Here is an 11,819-nt window from a genome sequence, read left to right on the forward strand (position 1 = left end):
CCTCTGGCAGTCTCTATGGGGATGCCACAGGGTTAAATTCTCGGGCCGACTCTATTCTCTGTGTATATCAATGATTTCGCTCTTGCTGCTGGTGACTCTCAAATCCACCTCTACGCAGACGACACCATTTTGTATACATCTGGCCCTTCATTGGACACTGTGTTAACAAACCTCCAAACGAGCTTCAATGCCATACAACACTCCTTCTGTGGCCTCCAACTGCTCTTAAAAGCTAGAAACACTAAATGCATGCTCTTCAATCGAACACTGTTTGCACCCGCCCGCCCGACTAGAATCACTACTCTCGGCAGGTCTGACTTAGAATATGTGGACAACTAAAAATACCTAGGTGTCTGGTTAGACCGTAAACTCTCCTTCCAGACTCACATTAAGCATCTCCAATCCAAAGTTAAATCTAGAATCGGCTTCCTATTTCGCAACAAAGCCTCCTTCACTCATGCTGCTAAACATGCCCTCGTAAAACTGACTATCCTACCGATCCTTGACTTCGGCGATGTCATTTACAAAATAGCTTCCAACACTCTACTCAGCAAATTGGATGTAGTCTATCACAGTGCCATCCGTTTTGTCACCAAAGCCCCATATACTACCCACCATTGTGACCTGTACGCTCTCGTTGGCTGGCCCTCACTACATATTCGTCACCAAACCCACTGGCTCCAGGTTATCTATAAATCACTTCTAGGCAAATCCCCGCCTTATCTTAGATAATTGGTCACCATAGCAACACCCACCTGTAGTATGCGTTCCAGCAGGTATATCTCACTGGTCATCCCCAAAGCCAACACCTCCTTTGGCCACCATTCCTTCCAGTTCTCTGCTGCCAATGACTGGAACGAACTGCAAAAATCTCTGAAGCTGGAGACACTTATCTCCCTCACTAACTTTAAGCATCAGTTGTCAGAGCAGCTTACCGATCACTGCACCTGTACACAGCCCATCTGTAATTAGCCCACCCAACTACCTCATCCCCATATTGTTATTTACATTGTTATTTATTTGCTCATTTGCACCCCAGTATCTCTATTTGCACATCATCTTCTGCACATCTATCACTCCAGTGTTAATACTAAATTGTAATTATTTTGCACTATGGCCTATTAATTGCCTTACCTCCATAACTTACTACATTTGCACACACTGTATATAGATTTTCTATTGTGTTATTGACTGTACATTTTGTTTATTCCATATGTAACTCTGTGTTGTTGTTGTTGTTTTTATCGCACTGCTTTGCTTTATCTTGGCCAGGTTGCAGTTGTAAATGAGAACTTGTTCTCAACTGGCTTACCTGGTTAAATAAAGGTGAAAAAAAAAATAATAAGATCCAGGAAAAGGTGGGGGCAGGGAGGTAATCAGGCCGAGAGAGAAGGGAGGAAAGGCTGAGACTGGGACACACAAAGCTAAATAGTACATTGAAATTGGTTGGGAAACATCCGACTGGGAGGTGTGATCATTGTTAGGAGGAGATGGAGACAGTGGATCATGTTCTATTTCAGTGCCAGAAATATGTGAGAGAAAGGGAGTGATTGTTATTAGATTTGAGGAGTAATGGGGTTGAAGAGCCAGGATTAAGTGAACTGCTGGGGAAATCATCAGGGGATGTAGTATTTAATTATTTATTTCGTTTCCTTAGGGAGACGAGATTATTTTTAGGATTTAGACATTCACTGTCTCTTGTCCAGACTCCAGTCCAGTTGGTGGCGCTAATGCACCTTAAATGTTGGTTGCCAACCGCCATATAAAATCCACAGAAGAAGAAGAAGAAGAAGAAGAAGAAGAAGAGAGTGAGGTGGGGATGTTGACGTTGTAGTTTCAATGAGCAAGGCAGAGGGGAAAGCCTCATATGGACAGTGATGTTGCAGCGATGACAGGAGCAGTGGAATAGAGATATTAAGGGTAGGCATTTATTTCAAGTACAGAGGAAAGGGAAGAAAAAAAAATGAAACAAAAAAATAAAAGGAAGGGACAGAAGAGAGGAGGCTATTTTTACAAGATTAAGGGTGGGACACAGCCAGTTGAATAAGACCTTAACCCTCCCGTTGTCCTAGGGTCAAAATGACCCGCCACTGTGTTGAACCAACTTTATTTAATTTTTATATTTTTTGGATCATTTGTGAGAAGGAGGCAGTGATACTTTCTCTAAAGTCTCACTGCCTCTTTCTCACAAATGATCCCCAAAATATATTTTTTTAATAAAGTTGGTTCAACACAGTGGCGGGTCATTTTGACCCTAGGACAACAGAAGGGTTAAATGTGATAGGAAAGCATCCAACAGGAAAGTGTGATTATCGCCAGGAAACAGAGACGGGGAGCATGTATTGCTACAGTGTGGGCAGTATCAGAGGGAAAGCGAGAGGATGAGATCTAGTATCAGGGAGAAGGGGATACAGGAAATTAGTTGAAAGAGTATATTGAGTAGAACGTCATTAGATATAGTCTCAAATATTTTGTTATCTTTTTTAAGAGCAACGGGGCTGGAAGGTAGGATTTAGTATCTCCCTGTCGCTGGCCCACACCCCAATACAATAGGTGGCGGTAATGCACCATAACGTTGGATGCCAACCGCCGATAAACCCCACTGACGAAGAAGAGGAAGAAGAAGAAGACGAAGAAGCGAGTGAGCCTTTTGGCTGACTTCCGTGTGCTCATGTGATTATTTTTTGCAGGACTGTGGAGGTATGAGAATTTGTTTTACATACATGTTTCGAATAATAGCAGGCTAGCTATCTATATTCACATTGGTGAATTGATTTAATGTAGGTTGATTAACATAACATGTCATAGTTCAATTGAGTTCAACTCTATAACATAATGTTATGAAACAGGGAGGGCGCATTTCGATGGCTATCATCTCGCGCTAAAAATAATTTGGGCTAGTAGCGCACAAATGTGGGGTGAGGCACATTCCGATGGGCTGCTAGGCATCATCTGACGATGTAATAGTTCTATCAAACAATGCTTACCATCAGAACATGTCTCCCTGTTCCATGAAACTATGCCCCCCTATAAAACATGATAGTTTCTACTTCCTACTGTAGGCCTTAAATTGATCTTGTGTATTTAGGTGGTGTGGTGGAATGGCAAGTGACAAATACCAGATAGTGGTGCAAGGAGAGGCGTCAGAGACCGACTCAGATGATGAGGTATACATCACCTCCCTCTCTCCACATTCAACTGCCGGAGGGCAAAAGGTACCAGGGGAAGCATCTGAGACTGACAGCGAGGGGGAGGTTGAGAAAGCACGGAAATGTGTCATTGCTGCAAGCTCTGAAAACCCACAAATATTACGCAAGGACTTAACTCCTCTGCTTGTGATCAGAGATAACTCTGACATTCAGTCCGTGGTAGAGGAGAGGGTTGTGTCTAGGCCTGAGCACAGTGGGCTCTACTACAAGACTTTACTCCAGCAGAAATTACAGGAGAGCAATGCACGTCTGTGCACGGATGTGTCCCAGACCATCAAACAGGTGTATGGCAATGCCACAAAGGAGATCCGCATGGCCACAACCCACCTGAACAGCTCCCAGAACGGCATCATCAACGCTTCCCACAGCATCCGACTCATTCTGGAGGACCTCAAGTCCGTCTCAGAGAAAATGGACATTATCACCAGCTGTTATCTGCTCCCCGAAATTACCATCCCCTCCACTCCCACTACCCCTATTCCCGGACAGTGATGTTCCTTATTATGTTCCTCATTCAATGTTTTCATATGTCTTATGTAGGCTAAACAATGGACTGCGGTATCATTATTTGTAAGAGGCACTTGCATTCGGTGAATAAATTATGCATGCCATTATATTATTGCTACTCCATGTTATTCGGGTAATATTCAGATAGCTTATTCATTGTAGTTGGTCATCGCAAAGGATGCTTATTGGTCTCGATCATACATTAAAGTATTTAGCTGTTCACATTCACAACCATATAAGATGTCTTGTCAAGCACTGTATTTTCCAAAGCACCAAACCTTGTAGATCTAGTGCACAGCCCACTTTTGTGGTGTCAGTAAGACACTGCAAGTGATGGGACTGCTGTGGTCATGTTTGTATAGGCCTAGAGTTGAAGAAGCTACAGAATCCGCATTTATAAAAATAAAAAAAATTCTAGGACATTCATATGTCAGTCATTGAACTGCAATAGGCCTCTACTTCAGAGAACATTGAAGGAGCAGTTTCAAAACTTTAAGATCCATTCCATTCCTATACAGTGTAATCTTACCAAAGATATAAAAAGTGTTATAAAATTGAAGAACAGTTTTAATCCAATGGGAATCCAGAAGGTTTGATCAGCCATTGCTTTTGCAGAGTCACTGTCATGTCGCGTGAGGCTGAGCATCTGGCTTGGCTCCCAGGAAGTGCATGCTGAAAGTGATCCATTCTCCCAAGGTCATCTGAAGGGCATGTCTGATCTCACTGCTGCGGCCATAAACCAGAGACACTCCATCGAGTTGATTCTCTGTCAGCAGCTGCTGATATTTCACTGGAAAGTTCAGCTTCTCCATCTAGAGAACAATGCAGACATGACATTGAGACACACTGATATATATTTGAAATGATGCCATTAGACATGGTTGGGCGTCATTTGCTTATTCTAATGGGCCAACGGGGGTTCATGGAAAATGTTCTGGTGGGTGGGAAGTTCCATCATTGGCGATGGCTTGCATAGGACTACCGTATGCAGTGCTGCTGCTATGAATGCAAGGCTTGTGAGCTGAGGGCTATTAGCATACTTCTCTCCTGAAACCGCTAATTTCAAGGCCACTGACTTGGCATTTTCCCTGTGTTAACGAGTACACAATAGCAGCAGACTGAGGGAAAAGGTCAATTATTTTACGGGGGCATCGGGTTCTGTTGTGACTAATCTGTCTGATACAAAAGTGTAACATTACACAATTATTCTAATGGACTTAGCTACATGAGTTATGTAAATACCATAATTATATATACATGACACTGTATACTGACCCCCATGATATACTAGCCTGTATCATAAAATAATTAAATTAGCATAAAGATTCTTATTTTGAACTTACCTCTTTGCAGATGTCCTCTGTGCTCATACGGATAACTGTTCCAATCCGCAGTGGGCAGATGGTATTTGACTTGGTTCTGTTTCTCAAGCTGGGTCCCTGTCTAACCCAAGCCAGTTTTTCTTTAATGGATTGGTCCAGGTTGACTGTACACAATCTGAACTGCTCAACATCCTTCAGAGTAAACTGGAAGTCCACCTTAAGGAACCTCTCAAACAGCTCAGGGTCTCCATCCTGGTCTAGAACAGTCTCCAGACGATCTCTGAGCATTTGGAACTCCAGACTGGTCTCACTGAACACCTCCCATAAGGACCTGGCTTGGTTGATCTCACCGTCAGTGCCATCAATGTCAGCCCTCTGCTGGCAGTCCTCTGAGCATTGCAGGATCCAGCTCAGACGGCAGGGCCAGAGGTTGGCCATCACCACCCAGGCAGCAAGGTCTTTAGCTTTGGAGAAGCCCCCGTAATTCATAGCATCCATGACGATGACTGTCACCCTTACAGAGTTTATTATCCTTCTCATATGCACATGGTTTCCCATAAGATAAACATGAAGAGGGCTGTGTTTGGTATATATGGCTTGTAATGCCTCAGTTGTTAACGCCTTGACTTTCTTGGCCCAGATCTCCCAACGGATACCATTTTCTAGTAGCTCAGTCTCACTTTTGCCCTTTCCAATGAATGGCACAAGGCTGCCTTTTTCAAATGCAGAGAACTTCCCAGCTCTGTGCTTTACTCTTTTAATACATTCCCAGTCAGGCTCTAGATGGTTGTAAGCGAGGGTTTTAAAAGCTCTGCATTTGGAGTCGGGGGACATCTCAGGCACTGAGAAGGGCAGGGTGACCATCCTGTTTAGAATGTCGTACCCGCTGGATGTCAGGCCACTGAGCCACATGGTGCTCTCCACACAGCCCACCACCACTCTGGGGTCCACAGCTAGGATGGACACGAACGGGACATTCTCCCCCGCCAGCAGAACGTTCATAGCCTCCAGGGTGCGGACCACCCTGTCCGGGCTGCAGCGGTCCAGGTGGGTGATCTCCAGCACCACACGGATCCTCCTCCCCTCGAACACCTCCATGAAGTGGATGAAGTCCACCATAACGCCCACCTCCTTCCTCACTTTGTTCATGAAGCCCATCTGGTCGCTGACAGCCGAGCTGTTCATCTGGTGCTGGATACTGCTGCCCATGGTGTAGAGCAGGTGCTTGGATGTCCGCAGAATAGTCCTCAGGGCGAAGACTGTGGGAGGCCCCAGTGTTGCGATGGCCATCGATTCCAGCACAGTGACCCAACTGTGTGTGCTATTTGTTTGGAGCTGAAAGCCATATAAGTAGAGCACGATACATGTGCCAATGCTGAACAATATAGTGGCAAGGACTACAACCCAGAGGGGGAGGCAGAGCAGCTTTATGGCTTTCCAATTGACCTTATCACCTTAGCTCGTGACTTTCTTTGGGTAGGGGTGCTGGGTGGCTCTATAGAGGCCCAGGGGAAATTCCCCAAAGTCACCCTGGATGGCCTTGAAGAGGCGGATCACCAACCCAGCCCAGAGTTTATCACTGCCTGCAAAGTGCCAGGCACTGAAGCACACAAAAATCCACCTCACCCTTCTCCTCCTCCGCTCCTCTTCCTCCCTCCACACGGGACGGAAGAAGATGATGGAGAGGAGGAGGGCTAAGTAGCTAATCCATGCTGGAGGAGGGCGCTTCAACTTGTGCTTCTGTTCTCTCCACTCTGCCTCTCTGTTCATGTAAACTGTGAATGTAGAAAGAGCAACGTAATTCGATTTTTAGAACAAACAAAAAAACAAGTCATGTGAAGTCAACTTAAGTGTTAAACTTACTCTTGATCTTCTTCAGCAGAGTTTCAGTGCGTCTGGGGCACTGGGAGAACAGACCTACAGTGGCCGGAGGTGCCACCTTGATCAATGCTCTGGACAGGCCATATGCATAGACATCGTCCAACAGGGCACCTTTTTGTTTGACCAATGTAGAGGTAGAGATGGCAATCAATAAAAGCTGTTTTTAGCTGTATCACTAAACACATGTCAGATACATTTACAAACTTTCCACTTACCTTCTCCATCCATTTGTCTATGGTTCCAATACTTTGTCAATACTGAGGGAATAAAAAAGGTTATAACATTCATATGGTATAAGAATATAATTTTGCTTCATGATCTAAACTCCAATTATCAGTAAGGGTTAGTTATTATTCTACAGTGTCAATACAATGCTGGCTGAATGTTTTATAACATAATTTAGTCATTTCATTAAAATTAATCATAGATTATTATGTATTGATGTTGCTTTAGAGATGTTTCATTAGTTATTCACCGATAATGTGTAGTGTGTATGGGCTCAAATGCAGCACTTTCCTACACTGGCCAAAGTCATACAGAGTAAATGACCAAAATATAATGAGAGGAGTGAACATAAACATTAAGACAGCTTTTCAATAAATATTTTCTGTTGTACTGAAGTTCAATGACCACATTCAGGGTTAGCCAAAGTTATTTTCAGTCATGTCAGTGAGCTGAAGAACTTTGGTTGTATTGATTGACAACTTAGAGCATGAGTTTGCACAACAGTAATTGCCTCAAATATGTGTTGACGGTTCATTATGAATTTCAGCTTATATACAGTGAGGGAAAAAAGTATTTGATCCCCTGCTGATTTTGTACGTTTGCCCACTGACAAAGACATGATCAGTCTATAATTTTAATGGTAGGTTTATTTGAACAGTGAGAGACAAAATAACAACAAAGAAATCCAGAAAAATGCATGTCAAAAATGTTATAAATTGATTTGCATTTTAATGAGGGAAATAAGTATTTGACCCCTCTGCAAAACGTTACTTAGTACTTGGTGGCAAAACCCTTGTTGGCAATCACAGAGGTCAGACGTTTCTTGTAGTTGGCCACCAGGTTTGCACACATCTCGGAAGGGATTTTGTCCCACTACTCTTTGCAGATCTTCTCCAAGTCATTAAGGTTTCGAGGCTGACGTTTGGCAACTCGAACCTTCAGCTCCCTCCACAGATTTTCTATGGGATTAAGGTCTGGAGACTGGCTAGGCCACTCCAGGACCTTAATGTGCTTCTTCTTGAGCCACTCCTTTGTTGCCTTGGCCGTGTGTTTTGGGTCATTGTCATGCTGGAATAGCCATCCACGACCCATTTTCAATGCCCTGGCTGAGGGAAGGAGGTTCTCACCCAAGATTTGACGGTACATGGCCCCATCCATCGTCCCTTTGATGCGGTGAAGTTGTCCTGTCCCCTTAGCAGAAAAACACCCCCAAAGCATAATGTTTCCACCTCCATGTTTGACGGTGGGGATGGTGTTCTTGGGGTCATAAGCAACATTCCTCCTCCTCCAAACACGGCGAGTTGAGTTGATGCCAAAGAGTTCGAATTTGGTCTCATCTGACCACAACACTTTCACCCAGTTCTCCTCTGAATCATTCAGATGTTCATTGGCAAACTTCAGACGGGCCTGTATATGTGCTTTCTTGAGCAGGGGGACCTTGCAGGCGCTGCAGGATTTCAGTCCTTCACGGCGTAGTGTGTTACCAATTGTTTTCTTGGTGACTATGGTCCCAGCTGCCTTGAGATCATTGACAAGATCCTCCCGTGTAGTTCTGGCCTGATTCCTCACCATTCTCATGATCATTGCAACTCCACAAGGTGAGATCTTGCATGGAGCCCCAGGCCGAGGGAGATTGACAGTTATTTTGTGTTTCTTCCATTTGCGAATAATCGCACCAACTGTTGTCACCTTCTCACCAAGCTGCTTGGCGATGGTCTTGTAGCCCATTCCAGCCTTGTGTAGGTCTACAATCTTGTCCCTGACATCCTTGGAGAGCTCTTTGGTCTTGGCCATGGTGGAGAGTTTGGAATCTGATTGATTGATTGCTTCTGTGGACAGGTGTCTTTGATACAGGTAACAAGCTGAGATTAGGAGCACTCCCTTTAAGAGTGTGCTCCTAATCTCAGCTCGTTACCTGTATAAAATACACCTGGGAGCCAGAAATATTTCTGATTGAGAGGGGGTCAAATACTTATTTCCCTCATTAAAATGCAAATCAATTTATAACATTTTTGACATGCGTTTTTCTGGATTTTTTTGTTGTTATTCTGTCTCTCACTGTTCAAATAACCCTACCATTACAATAATAGACTGATAATTTATTTGTCAGTGGGCAAACGTACAAAATCAGCAGGGGATCAAATACTTTTTTCCCTCACTGTAATGACATATTTCTACTGCAATGAAAATAAACACACCCTCCCACACAAATCCACCTGCTTGTTCTTTTTGCCTTAGAGACTTTAACAAAAGTACAAATAAAATATCAATATTTGGTTAATGACTAATACCAGACAGCCCTTTCCAACGACCTTTCTATGGACTATAACCTATCAGCTAGTTTTAACAAAACATTACCTCCATATCTACTTATTAACATTGGATATACATTCAAATGTATTATTTGAATGGTAACGGCCATGGCCCAGAAAGTAATATTTTACTGTGTTCAATTCTAACAAAGAAAATTACAATATGTGTACCTTTATAATAGGCTAATTAATGACTCCATCCCCACGCATTAATATTCACAACAATTACCATACATCTATACGATTCTTGGGAGATGGGACAGGAGTGCTTCACGAACGCTTGATGTCGACTGGTCTTCTTTGCTCTGCTCTCTCTGATCCTCACGTCCTTATTAGATCCACTCTCTACCAAAGCTTCAAATAGCGTTGACATTTGCACACTGTCCTAGTTAACCATGTATGGAAATGTCGTGATTGATAGCTCTGCCAGAGACCAAATGTCACGCTCGGCCCACAGGGTTTCCCTCTTGGTCTAATGGACGTTGGCTTCCCGAGTGAGAGCTACCCGGTACCAACCCCACCTATTACAGAAAATATGATCTCCTTCTGTGTCTTTTCCCAATGACAGCAAGAACACAATCCCTGTACCCCAATCCATAGACTCGTAACTCCATCATGATACAGAATTCAGTATGTCTGTCGGCTATAGACCGCTATGGGGGCCCACTGGACACCGTGAGTCAAATATAGAATGTACAGGGTGATACATGTGACACCTTCACATTCCATGTGAAGAGAGACTACACTCAGTGGCCAGTTTATTAGGTACACCACCCCATTCACGAAAATGGTTTGCTCCTACAGACAGTGAGTCATGTGGCCATGGCTTGCTATATAAAACAGGCAGACAGGCATCAAGGCATTCAGTTACTGTTTGATTGAACGTTAGAATGGGCAAAACTAGTGACCTAAGCAACTTTGAGCGTGGTATGATCGTCGGTGCCAGGCGCAGCGGATCCAGTATCTCGGAAACGGCCGGCCTCCTGGGCTTTTCACGCACAACAGTGTCTAGGGTTTACAGAGAATGGTGAGACAAACAAAAAACATCCAGTCAGCGGCAGTCCTGTGGGCGAAAACAGCTCGTTGATGAGAGTTCAAAGGAGAATGGCAAGAATCGTGCAAGCTAACAGGCGGGCCACAAACAGGAATGCCAGTTCCTGTTGCGTCATGCTGATGGCAGAATCTGGTGTAAACAGCATGAGTCCATGGCCCACTCCTGCCTGGTGTCAACGATACAGGCTGGTGGCTGTGGTGTAATGGTTTGGGGAATGTTTTCCTGGCACACATTAGGTCCCTTGATACCAATTGTGCTACGTTTCCAAGCCCCGAAGAATTCAGGCTGTTCTGGAGGCAAAGGGGGGTTTGACCCGGTACTAGATAAACTGGCCACTGAGTGTATATTTACCATACACGCATACATACGCCCACACTTATCATGCATTGCATTAAAAATGATATCAAACTTTAACCTATGACAGTAAGTATAGAGCATTTATGCAGCATACAACTAACTGCCTGTGACAAATTGGATCAACTGGTTTCTGGTGACATCTGTGAGATTAAAAACATGACATTTCTCCTTGAGCTGCCCAATTAAATTTCCCTTCTCCACATACACTTGTTCACATGTTGCATCATGCCTGCAATGTGTTCCCAGTAGGGTTGCAAAGTTACCGGTAATTTGCCAAATTTACCAGAATCTTCAGTAATTTTAGTAATTAACAGAAAATCGATGGTAATCTATCGTCATTTTGGTAATTTATACTTGAATAACTTTTAAAACATGTATTCATATATAGTATTCATTTTGTATATCTGTGTCCATATTGTCCATGAGTTTCTAGTAGATACACCATGTGGTTCAAGATGAAATAGCCTAATTAATGAAAAAAGCATCTAATCAACAGAGGCATTATTTTCATTTACCTCTGCAACTCGTCCAACTATTTACTTTTTTCTCAACTGCAACCAGTTTCATGACAAAACATTGACAGCAAATACATATTGACATAAGTAAAATAAATAAAAGTGTAAAAATTATATAAAAGATATGTCATACTGAAACCCTCATATTAAACACCAACGGTATTCATTAAGTTGATGGTTTATATTTAGGATAATGTTTTACAGCTTTGTCATTCTATTTTTTATTTTTAAAATCATCTTATTTAATTATTTCATATATTTTACATGTGATAAGGCCAGTGAGAGGGCCAGAGATAATTACACTGTGATAATCTAAAGTACCCAAAAGGGCCACTAGATACAGTGGGTAAAAAAAGTATTTACTCAGCCACCAATTGTGCAAGTTCTCCCACTTAAAAAGATGAGAGAGGCCTGTAATTTTCATCATAGGTACACGT

At 43.2% G+C, this 11,819-nt stretch overlaps 1 protein-coding gene and 1 pseudogene across 1 annotated transcript; one reads left to right on the plus strand and one right to left on the minus strand.

The window, feature by feature from the left end:
• Positions 1 to 2,436: 2,436 nt before the first annotated feature.
• Positions 2,437 to 3,823, plus strand: LOC121567404 (biogenesis of lysosome-related organelles complex 1 subunit 3-like). The gene is made up of 2 exons (XM_041877428.2): positions 2,437 to 2,700; positions 3,089 to 3,823. Exon 2 carries the CDS (start codon positions 3,102 to 3,104, stop codon positions 3,699 to 3,701), a length of 600 nt encoding a protein of 199 aa, XP_041733362.1. The 5' UTR covers positions 2,437 to 2,700; positions 3,089 to 3,101; the 3' UTR covers positions 3,702 to 3,823.
• Positions 3,824 to 4,047: 224 nt separating this feature from the next.
• LOC121567405 lies at positions 4,048 to 9,861 on the minus strand (annotated as a pseudogene).
• Positions 9,862 to 11,819: the final 1,958 nt, after the last annotated feature.

Source organism: Coregonus clupeaformis, chromosome 6 (genome assembly GCF_020615455.1).
Source record: "Coregonus clupeaformis isolate EN_2021a chromosome 6, ASM2061545v1, whole genome shotgun sequence".
NCBI lineage: Eukaryota > Metazoa > Chordata > Actinopteri > Salmoniformes > Salmonidae > Coregonus > Coregonus clupeaformis.

Bases quoted from the DNA above. Each gene is read 5' to 3' on its own strand.
- LOC121567404 (XM_041877428.2), top strand. From the start codon at position 3,102: ATGGCAAGTGACAAATACCAGATAGTGGTGCAAGGAGAGGCGTCAGAG.